The 16,892-nt window shown below is 47.7% G+C and overlaps 1 protein-coding gene across 1 annotated transcript in view; it reads left to right on the plus strand.

Annotated features, from left to right (window-relative positions):
• The first annotated feature begins 438 nt into the window (after positions 1-438).
• Positions 439-16,892, plus strand: part of LOC140213980 (phospholipid-transporting ATPase ABCA3-like) — a 135,115-nt gene continuing 118,661 nt past the window's right edge. The window contains exons 1-4 of the mRNA XM_072285182.1: positions 439-522; positions 5,862-5,979; positions 13,227-13,381; positions 16,079-16,234. Coding sequence (XP_072141283.1) covers positions 439-522; positions 5,862-5,979; positions 13,227-13,381; positions 16,079-16,234 — 513 coding nt within the window. The remainder of the gene's footprint in view (positions 523-5,861; positions 5,980-13,226; positions 13,382-16,078; positions 16,235-16,892) is intronic.

Raw genomic sequence — 16,892 nt, forward strand, 5'->3', positions numbered from 1 at the left:
GGTGTAACGTTAAGGGATAAGAAAAGAGCAGATTGGGTGAGGGAACAAATGCGGGTAAATGACATCTTAGTTGAAATTAAGAAAAAGAAATGGGCATGGGCCGGACATGTAATGAGGAGGGAAGATAACCGATGGTCATTAAGGGTTACGGACTGGATTCCAAGGGAAGGGAAGCGTAGTAGGGGGCGGCAGAAAGTTAGGTGGGCGGATGACATTAAGACGTTTGCAGGGACAACATGGCCAGAATTAGTACATGACCGGGGTAGTTGGAGAAGTATGGGAGAGGCCTTTGCACTGCAGTGGGCGTAACTAGGCTGATGATGATGATGATGATGATGATGATGATGATGATGATGATGAGCTATGTACCTGTCGTGTGCTTCACGTTTACAGCCCAGCTATTGGAAAAGCGAAGGCGCTGTAGCCGAAACCGAAACAATGACGGTCAATCAAGACGCCCAGCGATTTGAGGAAATACCGCCTGGCAACAAGGCTGTAATCGCCACCGACAATCTGACCAAGGTAGGACATGAGTGGTGCAGGAGAAAGATTTCTTTGCAAGCAGGCTCGCAGTTTGTGATCTGCGCGCATTAGTCGAGAAAACGCTCCTGCTCAGCGGAGACGTTGAGACTGACCCCGGGTCGCCTCCCGAAGACCCCGAAAAACGGCACACTGGATTACTTGAAGTCCCAGGAACTCTTAATACAAGATCTGACGCCCGTAATACCGTGGTAATTGATCTTCTTGGTGACTTAAAAAATCAAGACGTGATTGCAAATACTGCGTTTGACCTAACAGCTCGAATTACTGCAGTGGAATCGTCTGTTGAATCGTTTCGAGGCGTTCCTACCTCAGCAGACATCCAAAATCTAGTCTGGTAGGCAGTTTCAAAGGCTGTTTCGGATGTAATTACCAGCGCAGTCTCCGAGGCAGAGGCAAAGGCGGTTTCGACAATGGTCTCGGAGACTGCTGCGGCCGCAGTATCCGAACAGGTCTCTGTGGAAGTTTCCGCTGCGGTTTCGGAAGCGGTGAAAATCGAATACGTGGCGCTGAATTCCCTCCTTGACGATCTCGAGGACAGATCGAGACGTGACAACCTGCTATTCTACGGGGTGTCACCCCCCCCCCCCCCAACGGCAGCATGGCGACAGTCCAAAGCCCGCGTTCGTGATCTCTTGTCGCGGAATTTTGGCATGGATCTAAAGGACCATGCAGACTGTCGAGCGCACAAATTGGGATCCTTCGTAGCAAGTAAAACCCTTCTAATAAAAGCTAAAATTTCGTCCTTGAAGGTCAAAGAGAGCGTCCCGTCGTAAAAAAGTTGAAACTAAAGAATGCTAGTGCCTATTTACGTGTAGACATCTGTAGGGCTACACGTCAATCAAGAAAAAAAAATGCGTACGCTATAGCTAGCGGCCATACCTGTTCCCGTCCCGCTAATAGGCTTATAATTAATAAAATGTCCTATGTGTACTGCGTCGCCGCCGTACGTGTTTGCGAACTGCACTTGCCAGAGCATGAACACCTGAGACCACCCATACCTACGAAATGAATGTATGCATGACAGCAGCGCCATGACTGTATATAACTCTCGTCCACATTCTTCATAACTATCTGAGGTTCAACGGAAAGGAAACAAAACATCTATTTTCTTTACAAATACGCGTAGTATGTTAAAGAAGCGTGCGACACTATCGTCCATGATTGATTCTTGCTCAGCCGACGTTGTTATTTTCGCAGAAACTTGGTTATCGGCTGCGGTGAAAGGCAGGTAAATATTCGATTGCGAAAAGACTTACAACACGTACAGGTATAATCGTGATGTTCGTTCGGGTGGCGGAGTTGATTGCTATTAGTAATGCACCAGTTCCTCATACCATTCCAGTTGCTGCATGCTTGGAAATTGATTGTATCTGGGTGATTACGTCTAGTCGTGAAATGGTCTTGCGCGCTTGTTATCGACGCACATCTGCTCCTTCTTTCTGTAGTGAGCTTCACGATGTAATTAGCCAGATAATTATGAGACACCCTAACATGCTATTATTTGTTTTGGGGGTATTCCAACTTTCATGTTTTATGGGCCAGTGATTCGATAACTGTTGAGCACAGTACGGCAGGGTGTGCTGAATTTTCGCATCTTTGTCATGAATTTAACCTCACACAGCTTGTTCATATGCCTTACACGTCTTAGCCCAACAGTTGCGAGCAACCTTGTTGTTACCACTACACCTGGCCTTGCCTCGCCACAAACATAATTGCCAGGAGTAAGCAATCACGCGATAACTTCATTTCACATTGCGGGCGCATGGTTTAATTAAGAAATGTTATAAACTTTATTCTAAACTACTTCAAAGCTTACTTCTTTGATTCCGTGACAAATGAGCTATATGCATTTTCCCCAGAACACTTCGCGAACTTTGATGAACGAGCTGTTGATTACTAGAATTTGTATACAAGCACAAGATTCCATATTTAATCGATTGTTATGTACCGAAAAAAAAACTGGCTGTGGCTTAGCTAAGGTTAAGCCCAGGATGCGAAGCATACTAGCCTTTATTTTAGTTGTTGAACCACTGTTTAGCCTGGTGAACTGTTGTTGCTTGGCTATATTTGGTTCAGCTAGACGAAGAAACAACTCATGCGTTACTCTGCTTCGCCTTCAAGAGTGGAACGCGACAGCGTTCCCGTCGACCCGCCAAGGGGTGTAAGACAATGGGCTACGGCGCAGCGACTACGCGCCCCGCATTGGACGCGGTGAGCGTCGAGCAACGCAGCGTTCGGCGCGGCAACGAAATGTGCGCCTGAGCAAGCGACGCACGCTCTGTTTCTAAGGCAACACCGCATTCACTAGAGGCGCTTTTGTACCGCTTCGAAGCATCGTACTCGTGGCTCAGTGGTAGCGTCTCCGTCTCACACTCCGGAGACCCTGGTTCGATTCCCACCCAGCCCATCTTGCAAGAGTAAGCCAAAGCCACCTAAAAAAAGCAACCTTCGCTTCTCATTCCAACGAGCAGCTCTGTCTCCAGGAGGCATCTCACCTCGTGAGTGTCTAGCAGAGGCAAGCGCAGCTGCTTATATACCGCCGCGACGGCGCGAGCGACGGCGCGAGTTGGAGCCCCGTTTGATGATGATAGCAACTTTATTGTACCGCCGGATAAGGAGGCCGCTACTCCCCGTGCCCGGCACACAGGCCTTGGGGACGGGGGCCGGAACCTCCGCGATTAGAAGCAAGCAAAGAGGTCTCGACTCTTCGCGGCTTCTTCCGCCAGGCGGATGGCGTGTTGCTGTGGAGTAGGGTCCTCGCTCCGCAGCAGGGCTTCCCAGGCCTCTCTACAATTTATGTTTGCTTTAGCCCCTGGTGAGCTAGCGCATTCCCAGATTATGTGATCGAGGGTCCCTCTCGCCCCACAGTGTTTGCACTCATCGTTTTCTCTATCATGCATAACATGGTATGCCCAGACCGGGTTTACGAAGTTCCCAGCTTGCAGGCGCCGCCATGCGACTGCCTCTCTATTGTTTAGACTTTTATCCGGTGGTGGCACCAGTCTCCTGCGTAGCCGATAATTTTCGACAATCTCCGTATAGTTTTGCAGACGCTCGTCCAGGTTCCGGCAGTCGGGCGGTTCCACAGCCACCCGGAAGTAGAGAGCTCGGTCTAACTCGTGGGCCGCCTCGTTGCCAGGAACGGACGTGTGTGCAGGGGTCCAAATTACGCTAATTTTTCTGTTCAGCCGTCTACTAGCCAGAACCCTTGCCGCTTCCGGCGAGATTCTGCCCTTTCCGAAATTCCAGATAGCCGTTTTGCTATCGCTAATTATGAAATTTGCTTCCGTTCCCACGAAAGCGAGCGCTATCGCAACTTCTTCAGCCGTTTCCGAGTTGCGGCTTCTAATGGTGGCGGCCGATACGGGGGCACCTCGGCCGTCGACCACCGAGGCGACAGCCGCACCCGACTTGCCACTTGCCGCGTCCACGTACGCAACCGACTTGCTGTCCATTGAATCAAAGCGTTTGATTAGCGCTTCTGCTCTTGGAGCCCCGTTTCTCCTCTGTCGTGACGTCACGGTGTCACGTGGTATTGAAGGCGACACCGCCGCGCCTGAGGAGCTGGGTTGAGCTCTCGTAATATGCTTCGCATAAACGTAATTCAAACCTTCGCTCACCTTGGTTCAAAAGACTGCCGTGGTTGAAAGCGGTTAATCCACGTTTGTGGAGCGATAGCATGGTTTTACTTGATTTGGCAAAGGACGCAGACGCTGTTCGGCGACATCAGCAACTGCCGCTTCTACAATTGCACCACCCGACAGCACACGGACGCTAGTCGGCACGGCAGCAGGAGCGAGCGAAGGAACCTCCATGCTGCGTCTCGCTTCAACACGAACTAAGCGTCGAAACCACAGAGCATACGAAGCTACCAGCACTCGGCGCACTTTGTACACATCGCAGATCCCTTTCAAGATATGGGCGCTGCCGCAGCGTACGTAGCTGCCGCGGTTGTGGCCGACTAAGTCCCAGTTTGGCCTTGGCTGAGTTTGACGGTCAGATTTACGGAGCCGGACGTGTTCTGGGTTTATACCTGGAGTAGTAGAGCAGTCGCTCTAATACCTCTTAAAGCGCCTGCGCAGCAACAAGAAGCGGCTGTCTTGATGCGCAGTGTTCACAAATCATGCGCTTCGGTAGTCTGAGTACCGCCGCATTGATATCGATTACAACGGTGCAATTTCACAGGTCAAGAAAACATTCTTCGATAGAACACTGCCTTTGTTGCTGCGGTCTAACCCACCAAAGTTTTGGAGCGTTTTTACCGGTACTAAAATTAAGGCACGTTCAGCTAACCCTCTGCAATGCCCCTGTTCCTTCCAATCAGGGCAGCACTGTTTTCAATAACACATTTGCGTCGTTCTCCCAGCAGATGGCGCCTCACGGACCACTGGCATTGAAAAGAGCACAGGCAACTCTGTCTCAGCGTCAAAAGATTACAATCAAGTGAATTGTTCCCTTTATCTGCCTTTTGAACGTCGCTATTGGAAACGACAAATAAAATTTCAGCGTACTAGAAGTTAGAGCTTGAGTGATAGCGTGAAGAAACATTTGGAAGAACCCGGAAGCAATTTTTTTTGTAACTTGTTTGGCCAGTAACTAGCCTACGCACTGCTGTCCTGCATTGAGGGTTGGGAGCCAAACACCACATTTAAGTTTTCACTGGTTGCCCGCATGATCTCGTTCTGTTCTCGCAACGTGCCCGGATAACGGCTCTGGGTTTTGGGTCAGGGTCACTTGAAGGTCATCGACAACAGGAACTAAAAGCATTTTGTGTTTAAAAGAAAAAGAAAACTAACCTGCACACAGAGGGAAGAATATTTAAGAGGCAGGAGCGTTCCCCAGCTGTCGTTCGGTCGTTGTGAAATGATATCGTGGCAGCGTCCACTGAAAAGCACATTTCGAGGAGCCTATACTCGCGGACAGCTACGGGAGGCGGAGCTTCTGCGCATGTTACCACGCCAAGTAGTCCGGCAGCGTTTGGCAGTGCTTTTGGTTGCTCGGAACAGACGCTGAATTGACGCTACTTCCACGTGAGACGGTCTTCCGTTTTCTCAGACGGGGTAGGAAGAAGCCTCAAAATAAGTAAACCTTCACGCTCAATGGTGTGTTCTGTCTTATTTAACTGTTGCTAATAAGGTATTCATGTTTCTCTTCCCCAGGCTAAACTAGCATGGATTAAAACGCGGGACTACTTTGGGAATCGCTGTCACTAGTGTGCGCTTTACCTTCGTAGCTTTCCTTTCATGGCCACAGAAAGTTGTCTGCGAGTTTAGTATGAAAAAATTGAAGCTTTCGTTTCGTTGCTGCCCTTTCAACAGGTTTATGGTTACAAGCCAGCACTGAATGGCGTTAATTTGAAAGTGTACGAGACGAGAATCACAGTGCTTCTTGGCCACAACGGAGCTGGCAAGACTACTTTGATGAGCATCCTGACAGGTAAGCAGCGGAACTCACCCTAGTAGCACAGAAATAAGAATAGCTGAAATAAATTACTGTCTACAACACTGGCCATGGCGTAAAATAAAGTAGTTCAATGCACCCTCTCTCTCCCCTCCCCCCCTCAAAAAATAAAAGAAAGAAGCCTGCTCCACAACCCGCTTGGTGCACCTGCGTGGCACATAAATTCTCTTGCTTGTCTTTGCAATGCCACCTTCGGTCGTATCAACACGATAGCCTCTCCTTCCTTTTTCATTGCTTCTCTAGAACATTCACGCTATGGTTCGTTCATTAATGCATTTGTATGTAGCCTCCCAAATACCGGATGTCCCTGCCGCTACCGGATGCACCAACTTAAAGAATTTCCATGCATCCATAATTAGCCTGCTGGGCTTTATGGCGCCTTCCGTGAATTTGTCAGAATCTGCGATTTCACATGCATGCTTGTTCGAAATATTCTCCCGCCAGTCATGCGACTCATTGGGCTTTCCGTCTCATTGGACACTCGGCCTCGTTGGACATTCATGCTTTGAATGCAATTTAGGGACCCGAAAATTAGGCCGCGAGAGCTTTGAGCAGTTATAGATTCAGTGCGACCACTGGAAGTGGCCGTTGGTGTCACCTTGTCTAACAACTGAAGGGTAGCTTCTTCGTGACGTCACCGCACTGGCACTTGGTAAAGCATACAGCGAAGCTGCGTCTCCTCGCGACGTCTCCTGCCAACTCGGTAGCTGTTCCGTGTGGCCTGTCTGCGCTGCCACCAATGTATGTCGATGAAGTCGCTGGCGTCTGCGCAGGACGGCCGCGACGCTCAATTTAGTAGCATGGAATTTTCGGGTTGCCGGGCCTGCATTAGCTCCGCGTTTGCTAGGGACGTCTTTTGGTAGTGGTCGCTGCTTTCGAGTAATTGTATTTCGGACAAGGCCACCTACTGTCTTCAAAATTTTGTGAACGTTGATGAGCGATAAATCTATGGCGGCAAAGACATGTAGAATCAGATTTCTAGTTCTAATCTGGAATGAAGTGGAGTGCTACCACTTGCTCCTAATGTACATGTATAGGTGGACAACGCCACCTACCCGTGAAGTAGGTGGCGTTGTCGGTAATCAGTTGTCGTGGGAAACCAAAACGCGAGAAGACATCGAGAGTGCCAAGTGTTCCGTAAAATCGGTGAGTGCAACCCACTTCGTAATGTGGTCGGTAACCACTAATAAATAGCGGTTGCCCCACGGAGTACGGGGGAAAGGGTCCATTATGTCACATGCGACAATTTGCCAGGGGCTTTGACTAAGAACTGACTGCATCAAGGCCGGTGGAAGACCACCACGCGGTTTTACTCATTGACAAATCGAAGACGTTCGTGCATATCGTAAAACACCCTGCTGCATGCCTGGCCAAGTAGCAGTCTTACATAACCTATCGCTAGTCTTGCAGGCAGAACTGTGACTGCAGCCAAAGCTAAGTCAAGGAATTAATTAAGGCTGGTCTTCGACATTTCGGGATAGGTACGCGAAAGGGGGAGTTACCGTCATCCTGGTCAGCTTGTGGAAAGCAGCGAAGCAGTAGGGCATCGTCAGCGAATACATAAGGATCGAATTCACCGATGGTAGACGCTTGCGCGCTAGAGCCACATATCTGTGCGAGGTCACGCCGGCAGAGGCCGTCATTGCGTTGTGCTTCGAGGAGGCGCTTCCTGCTGACCAAGGCACACAATGGTGGGTGCGCGTCGACAGCAGCAACGAGAGAAGGTAGCTCCTGGGAGGAAGAAGGCTTGGGAAAAGGCACACGTGAGAGCGCATCAGCAACTTTGTTTTGTGCGCAAGTGCGATGTTCGAAGGTAAAATGACATTCTTGCATCGTTAATATCCAGCGAGCGAGGCGGCCTACTAGATTAGATGAACTCTGACATATCAAGCGCCATGTGGCCTGTTTCGACAGTCAAAGAGCGACCGTCCAAGTACTTGTGAATTTTTTTAGGCGCGAATACAATGGCAAAGAATTCGCGCTCAGTTACAGTGTATATTTTTCTATGGGTGTTAGGGTTTGACTCGTGAACGCAGCTGGGCGCAAGTCATCTTCGAATTTTTGTAGTAACACAGCTCCTAGACCATAGTCGGTAGCGTCTGTATGTGGCACAAACGGCTTGTTTAAGTCGGCGAGTTTTAGCGCTGTGGTCTCAGCGATTGCACTGGTCAATGTTCTAAACGCGTTGTGCTGAGATTCACCCCAACTTCATCTTGAGAGAGAAATTGAGACGTACCGTAGCTCGTGCTGTTATTGTCGCTCCGTTGGCAGCTCTCAAGCGCGTATTACATTGTGCGAGTTGCACTTTCCGTGTCTGGCGCAAGTGAAAAATGTGATCTCCAATGAGAGGTGCTGCCCCCTGTATCTAGAAGCGCGGATATATCCGTGCCTACAACATGTACCTTGATATATCGTACAGAAGAAGACCTAGCAGAGCTAGTACGATTTATGCGGCAAAGGTAAAGGTGAGGTTGCTCACCCTCGGTAATTTCGGCCTTGAGCGATGTTGGCGAGCTCGTTACTACTACGGGCCGTAGCCATTTGCCTGTGTGGAAACACGATGCCTCGAGGGCGTCATTGGACGCTCATGCTGTCGGTGTCCACGCTTACCACAGCTGTAGTATGAGCCAGCCTTGTATGTATCTTACCTGTACTATCTCGGTGCCTGTGGCCTATAAGCGGCACGAGTGCAGCCTCCGGTGTTTCGAGGACTTCGCTCCCCGACCTCAGGGAGTGGACCGGGGTGGTGGTGGCGGGAAGTAGTCGTGGGCATCCCTGGTCGGGCAGGGCCTCCGCCACCCCTGACAGTTTCGCTAATGGGCCAAGAGAACCGACTTCTCTATCCGGGCCCGCCTCGGAAGTTCCTAGACGAGGACAGTAAAGCGGTACTGTCCCCGTGTTTGTCTCCCTACAGGTACAGGCTGGCTCAAGGGCAACGTCGGCTGGTGGTGGCGGAGTGTAGGGTGGCTCCCAAAAGAGCGTCTGCGTGATTTGCTGGGTGAAGGCGGCAAATTTCTCAAGGGAGGAAAACGACTGACCAAAAAGATATGGCCTGAAGCGAGGGTGGCATCGTCGCAAAGGATGTGAAACCCTAGTTGATTCGATGGCGCTGGATGTCGAAACAGATCCTGCATGGCCCGAACATATTACGGCAGACGCTCATCTTGGTGTTGCGTTCGGGCGTTCAGCTCGCGTCGGATGCGGTAGTTGTAGTCTACCGATAGGAACTCCCCTAGGAACGCCGCGATGAATTGGTCCCCGCACAGGAACGCAGGCTGCAGGTGCAGCCACTGTGCCACGGTGCCTCGAAGGGCAACAGACAGGTCTCGTTAGAGCAATTCGACCTCCGACACGCCTGAAAACGTCCCGTAAAGTGCCAAACCATCCAGAAAATTGGTGACATATTTCCCAGCATGGCGGTCGCTAAGCTTTCGAACGCCTAACGTGAGCCGTTAGGGCCAGGGGCTGCGCGCGCTCATGACCCGTGCGCGTGGCGGCGACCATGTCCGCGAGCCGAGTCGTTGAAGACTGGGACAAAGCCGTGATGTTGCCCAAAGGCTACGAGGCGATCGCATCTTGAATCTCTCCGGGTTCACCGGCTCCAGCTCCGCCACAGTCGACACTCTGGGCTGCAGTTCATCGTCTGCGGAGGCTGCCTTGCATGCCGTGGACAAGCTTTGGGCGGACTGTCGTGCCTCACCCAACGTACAGTCCAGACATCACGCCTACTGATTATCGCTTGTTCACCAAGGTAAAGTAACATTTGAGCGGCCAACGGCTCCGGAGCAACGAGGAAGTCAAAGAAGAGGTTAAACGCTTCCTCGACGGGTTAGCGGCGGAGTTAATTCTACGACATTGGGATACAGAAAGTGGAGCAGCGTCTGCAAAATTGCGCAGAAAATGACGGCGATTACGCAGAAAAATAGAGCAATGTTTCATTTTGCCAATGATGTAAATTTCTGAGAATAAACAATGGTGTCTGTTTTTAAAACTGATGTGAACCTTATTTCTGGATGAACCCTCATGTTTATATCTATATATATAGTTGTGGCTGAGGTAATCACTTTGGCCCCGGCAGTAAAATGAAGAAAAAAAGAGTACGACGCACGTTGAATTAGCACAGTATATTTCCCTGACGTTTCGGCTGGTGGGCAAGCCTATATATATATTATAAGAAGACTACAAACAATGAAACCAAGCACAACAACGGTGAAATTGATCGTACTTACTAATTGAAATAAAGAAATGAAAAATTAATGGAAATGAAAGTGGATGACAAAACAACTTGCCGCAGGTGGGGAACAATCCCACGTCTTGGCATCAGGTATCAACAATCCCACGTCTTGGCATCAGATCCGGCAACATTGTTGCCTTCAGGTAGCATGTGTGGGTTTATTGCCTTCACCCAGAAAGATTACGTCCTCGTGATGCCTGCGGCTGAAGGGATTCTACATCCGCCGCCAGAGTTTGTGAGTGGTGGCGCTGGCTAACAATCCCAGGGTTAGTTCTAGTCATCATCATCATCAGCCCGGCTGCGCCCACTGCAGCGCAAAGGCCTCTCCCATTCTTCTCCAACTACCCCGGTCATATGGTAATTGAGGTCATGTTGGCCCTGCAAACTTCGTAATCTCATCCGTCCACCTATCTTTCTGCCGCCCCCTGCTACGCTTTCATTCTCTTGGAATCCAGTCTGTAACTCTTAATGACCACCGGTTATGTTCCCTCCTCATTACATGCCCTGCCCATGCCCATTTCTTTTTCTTGATTTCAACTAAGATGTCATTAACTCGCGTTTATTCCCTCACCCAATCTGCTCTCTCCTTATCTCTTAACGTAACACCCATCATTCTTCTTTCCATAGTTCGTTACGTCGTGCTCAATTCAAGTAGAACCGTTTTCGTAAGCCTACAGGTTCCTGCCCCGTAGGTGAGTACTGGTAAGACACAGATCTCATACACTTTTGTCTTGAAGGATAATGGTAACCTGCTGTTCATGATCTGAGAATGGCTACCAAATGCACTTCAGCCCATTCTTATTCTTCTGATTATTTCAGCCCCATGACCCGGATGCGCGTTCACTACCTGTCCTAAGTAGATGTATTCCTTTACCATATCCAGTGTCTCGCTACCTATCGTAAACTGCTGTTCTCTTCCGAGACTGTTAAATATTACTTTAGTTCTCTGCAGATTAATCTTTAGACCCACACTTCTGCTTTGCCTGTCCAGGTCAGTGAGCATGCATTGCAATTGGTCCCCTGAGTTACTAAGCAAGGCAATATCATCAGCGAATCGCAAGTTACTAAGGTATTCTCCATTAACTCTTATCCCCAATTCTTCCCAATCCAGGTCTCTGAATACCTCCTGTAAACACGCTGTGAATAGCATCGGAGAGATCGTATCTCCCTGCCTGACGCCTTTCTTTATTGGGATTTTGTTGCTTTCTTTATGGAGGACTACGGTGGCTGTGGAGCCGCTATAGATATCTTTCAGTATTTTTACATACGGCTCGTCTACACCCTGATTCCGCAATGCCTCCATGACTGCTGAGGTTTCGACTGAATCAAACGCTTCCTCGTAATCAATGAAAGCTATATATAAGGGTTGGTTATATTCCGCACATTTTTCTCTCATCTGATTGATAGTGCGAATATTGTCTGTTGTGGATTAGCGTTTACGAAATCCTCCCTGGTCCTTTGTTTGAACGAAGTCTAAGGTCATCCTGATTCTATTTGCTATTACCTTAGTAAATACTTTGTAGACAATGGTCCGTAACTTGATCGGTCTATAATTTTTCAAGTTCTTGCCGTCCGCTGTTTTATGGATTAAGGTTATGTGGGCGTTCTTCCAAGATATCGGTACTCTCGAGGTCATGAGGCATTGCGTATACAAGGTGGCCAGTTTTTCTAGAACAATCTCCCCACCATCCTTGAATAAATCTGCTGTAACCTGATCCTCCCCAGCTGCCTTCCCCCTTTGCATAGCTCCCAAGGCTTTGTTTATTTCTTCCGGCGTTACTTGTGGGATGTCAATTTCCTCTAGACTATTCCCTCTTCCATCATCTTCGTGGGTGCCACTGGCACTGTATAAATCGTGGTAGAACTCCTCAGCCGCTTGAACTACCTTATCCATATTAGTAATGATATTGCAGGCTTTGTCTCTTAACGCACACATCTGATTCTTGCCTATTCCTAGTTTCTTCGTCACTGATTTTAGGCTTCCTCCGTTCCTGAGAGCGTGCTCGATTCTATCCATGTCATACTTCCTTATGTCAGCTATCTTACGCTTGTTGATTAACTTGGAAAGTTCTGCCAGTTATGTTCTAGCTGTAGGGTTAGAGGCTTTCATAGATTGGCGTTTCTTAATGAGATCTTTCGTCTCCTGCAATAGCTTACCGGTATCCTGTCTAACGAAGTTACCACTGACTTCTATTGCACACTCCTTAATGATGCCCATAAGATTGTCGTTCATTGCTTCAACACTAAGGTCCTCTTCCTGAGTTCAAGCCGAATACCTGTTCTGTAGCTTGATACGGAATTTCCCTTGAGGAGGGAACGGAAGAACCTGGTACTTAAGAATCCGATCAATGAGTTAGCGATAAGAGGGAAAATAGTTACACATAAATACCCCGGAAAGTGGATGGGAAAACTGCGCCGCGGTAGTTCAATTGGTAGAGCATCGCACGCGTAATGCGAGGACGTGGGATCGTGCCCCACCTGTGATACGATTTTTTTTCATCCACTTTCATTTCGAAGAATTTCACTTGTTTAATTAAATTATTATGTAAAATAATTTCGCCTGTGTTATCTTTGGTGTCTTCGTCTGTTGGCTTCTTATATATATATATATATATATATATATATATATATATATATATATATATAATATGCATTCATGTATGCGTGTGTGAGTGCATGCGCGAGGAGGAAACCTGCAGACATTATGTGGCGTTAAATTTTTATATGGGCTTAGTGGACGTGAGTCCAATTTTTTTTTATGGGGACATTATCTGGGAATACAGAAACTTTGGTATGGAAGCAGTACTAAGCATGACGGGAATAGCTTTAAGAACCATACCCAGTGAGATAAGGCTTACATAAATTTACTAGTGTTGCTGTTTCCCCGGAATTCAGCGAGATAGGTCTTCACCGTCTGCGAGACAGTGAAGCTTTTGTGTCCTAGCTTTGAAACCCGGTGATTTTTTAGCGATTTCTATGAATTCCACAGGAATGCAGGCCCCAACAAGTGGTGCAGTCACAGTGTGCGGCTACAACGTTGCCAGCCAGCGTGAGCAGGTGCGCCAGCGGGTCAGCTTTTGTCAGCAGACAGACATCTTTTTCGAAGACATGACTTGCCTCGAAAACCTTCGCTACTTTGGATCGGTACGTGCCCTTTGCTATTATTATGCGTTATAAAATTATGCGTCTATAAAATGAGATTTCAGCAAAGCGGCTGTAATTCGGATTACCGCACATAAGCAGCCTCATGCGTCTTCACCGAAAGGACGTTCTAGGTCCGCCGAAAATACCACGAGTGGTCGCCCTAGCTAGCAAGCAGTCCCAATCTTAGTGTTAGTAGATGAGGAGGAGGTGGCGCCACGTCATGAGCGCACAAACTGAGTCTATAAAATGACATTTCACCAAAGCGACTGTAATTCGGATTCCTGCACATAAGCAGCCTCATGCGTCTTCGCCGAAAGGACGATCTACGTCCGCCGAAAACACCACGAGTGGTCACCCTAGCTAGCAGTGCCAATCTTAGTGTTAGTAGACAGGCACAAGTACACAAGAAACCGGATGGGAAAAGGGCGCCACGCTAGCTCAGTTGATAAGAGTGTCGCACACGTAATGCGAAGACGTGGGTTTGTACTTCACCTGCCCACCAGTTGCTTTTTCATCCACTTTAATTTCCATTTTGTGATCTTTTCCTGAATTCAATTAAGGAGGTCGATAAATTTCGCTATGCTGTCCTAGGTGTGACTGTTTGTTGGCTTCTTATGATATGCCTGTACTTGCAAAAAGCAGTGGCCCAGTAATGCTAGCTAAATAACATCAATTTAAATAACCGTAATTATTCACTTTAGAACGCGTGTTCTAATTGTGTAGTTGAAGCTGGCCTAGTTTACGTACCATTTGTTCATTGAAATTACTAGGCTTATTTACATGGTCAATATCTTCGAAAAAATCAATCGCTTGCGTAGTTAACACTCCATTTCCGACAGCGCTGACTCACTTAATATGATTGTCTCCATGTTGTACGCTTCGCTACGCGGTGCCTCTGCTGCAAAGACTAGTTAGGTTCGTTGCTGTAGCGTAACTATCCTCCACCAAATGCTTAATCAAGGTGACCTAACCGAAAAAGTCTACCTCCCCTTGTTCTCGCAGCCTCACGCACTGCTCAATAGAGTGGTTTGATTTAGGCTCAAAGTGCACGAAACATCTCTTTAGGCTAGAAAAATCTTCTTTCGTAACTTTGTTTTTATCCATTTATCCGTATATAGCTTATTATTATATTGGAGACAGGGAAGATCGAATTGTATTTTTTTTTACGACAGCACGCCTAAACGACCGCGACATGATATGTTTGAATGCACTGTCGCATGTTAGGTCCATTTTGACGCAATACAAAGCCTTAATTATTACTGGGTTAAGCCTCTGGTTGACTTTGAGTGCAATTCAATATTTCTTTGAATAAAGCATTGGCTAGACATCAAAGTCTTGCCAGTTTAAGTTTTTGGTTCATGTGAGTGTGATTTCCTTGCGGATAAAGAATTAACTACACTTCAAGTCTCAAGACCCTGCAGCTTGATCTCTTGGTTCACTTGAGTCCAATTGAATCGTTCCTTGCGGTAGAGAAATGGCTAGACCTGAAGTCTCAAGATTTGCCAGCTTGAGCTTTTGGTTCATTTGAGCGCAATTCAATCTTTCTTTACAGATGAAAAATTGTCTGCGCCCCAAGTCTCAGGACTATGCAAGTTCAGCTGTCGGTTCATTAAAGTGAAATTCAGTTGTCTTTAGAGGGATGAAAAGCTGGCTAGACCCGAGCAGAGTGTTTCAAAATGCAGAAGCTGTCGGAAAATTCTATCGAGGGCGCACAAGCAGCCTACCCTCCCCCCCCCCCCCTAACTGTGTGTGCTTTATGTTCTTCGTTTTATTGCATTCTCTCTTTTTCGTCATTTCCGTCTCACCAAGTCTCCATTCGTGGCAAGATTTTTGCTGATCTAGGAATGTTTGTTGCTTATTCTGACAATTTTATCATTCATTCTTGTAGTTATTATTATTAATTCTTGTAGTATTACTAGTTATTGTGTCCAATATCACAATTAGCACTCCTAGGGAACTCGACTCACTGTCCGGGGCACAACTCTCAATTTACACGACGAACCGTTTTTCCGCCGACTTGGAAAACTGGGCAGTACTTGGTCGAAGGAGTAGCACATGGGGCTGGTGCACTGCTGGAAGAGGGTTCGAAACCAATCATCGTATTAAGTTGTGTATCGATATGGCGCGTTTCAACGAACACCTTCGATGCCGACGTTGGCCACCGGAGATACGGCACCAGGCACGTGGCACCGAGTATGTCACGCTCTTACATAAATCTTTCTTACTCCTCCTTAGAGCCCTGAGCATGCGCAAACCAGTATGTACTGTTATTCAGTGAAGCTCTTTGATACTAATTTGGGTCACTGCGTATGTGCTAGTGGGTGTATGACACTTCGCAATGAACCTGTTGGACGATAACTTGGGTAACTTGACATGTGCCACTGGATATATGGGCCGCTCCACAATGGCAGAAATGGTCCTCCAAATTTGTCTCACATTCTGCGGAAATGATTGCACGTCATACGGAAGCTTTACGGCAGCCTCACTGGATGGCGCAATGTGTGCAGTAAGAAACGCGGCAAAATAGCCTGGCTGCTTAGATGTTTCGGCGTTGGCCATCACTTCTGTCGCCACATTGCTTGAACGCTAATCGCATTGACGTCAACGTTCAGCGGCAGTCTTGTTCTGCCGGATTTACACATTTCAGGAGATGACCATTTAAACAGCTCACCGTATATTCTTTCATCTGTTTCGCAGCTTAAGAAAGGACACCATGACAGGCTCATGAATTCAATCCAGGAGACACTGAGTGTGGTCGGGCTGGAAAACAAGGTGTCCAACATGCCCAGCGAGCTCAGTGGTGGCATGAAGCGAAGGCTGAGCATAGCGATGACACTTGTTTCTGATCCAGAGGTACGTTCGGCAACAGTGTGTCGTTGCACTGCTAAGCATGGGGTCGCTGGTTGTATTGCTGGCCGTGGTTCTAGCCGAAATGATAAAACGTTCGTGTACTTATATTTGGACACAAGGACGCCAAGGTGGTTGAAATTGCTCGCAATTCGCCCTATACGAAGAGCCTCATATTCATATTAGTGGTATTGGCAGGTAAATGCCCGAGCATTAAAGGACAGCTGAGGGACTCAATTTTCTCTAATAACATTCATTTGAAGCCAGCAAATTAATAAGCCAAGAAAAACATGGGGAGTACAACAATTAACAACCCAACAAATCATTTATTTATTCTTACTGCAACCATAAGAGGGTTATCGCAAGTTATCGCTTATGATTTATTGGGCTTGTTAGTGTTCTGTCTACATCTCAAGTGTAGAAATTATAAGCCTGAAGGCTTACTGGATTGAGCCCTTTATCGATTTAGAGTGCAATTCAAGCTTCTCGACTATATTCAAGCAATATAGTCGAGCTATACTGAAAGATCAGGCTTCTGTGGTGACAAATCGTCATCGCAGCGAGAACAGTTTTAAAGCGCAGCTCGAAAATGAAAGAAAGCGATAGCGAAGAGAGCAGGAGGATGAAAACGGAGAAGGGCGCAACCGAACCATGAGGCGAAAAG

This window comes from Dermacentor andersoni, chromosome 11 (genome assembly GCF_023375885.2).
Source record: "Dermacentor andersoni chromosome 11, qqDerAnde1_hic_scaffold, whole genome shotgun sequence".
Classification (NCBI taxonomy): Eukaryota; Metazoa; Arthropoda; class Arachnida; order Ixodida; family Ixodidae; genus Dermacentor; species Dermacentor andersoni.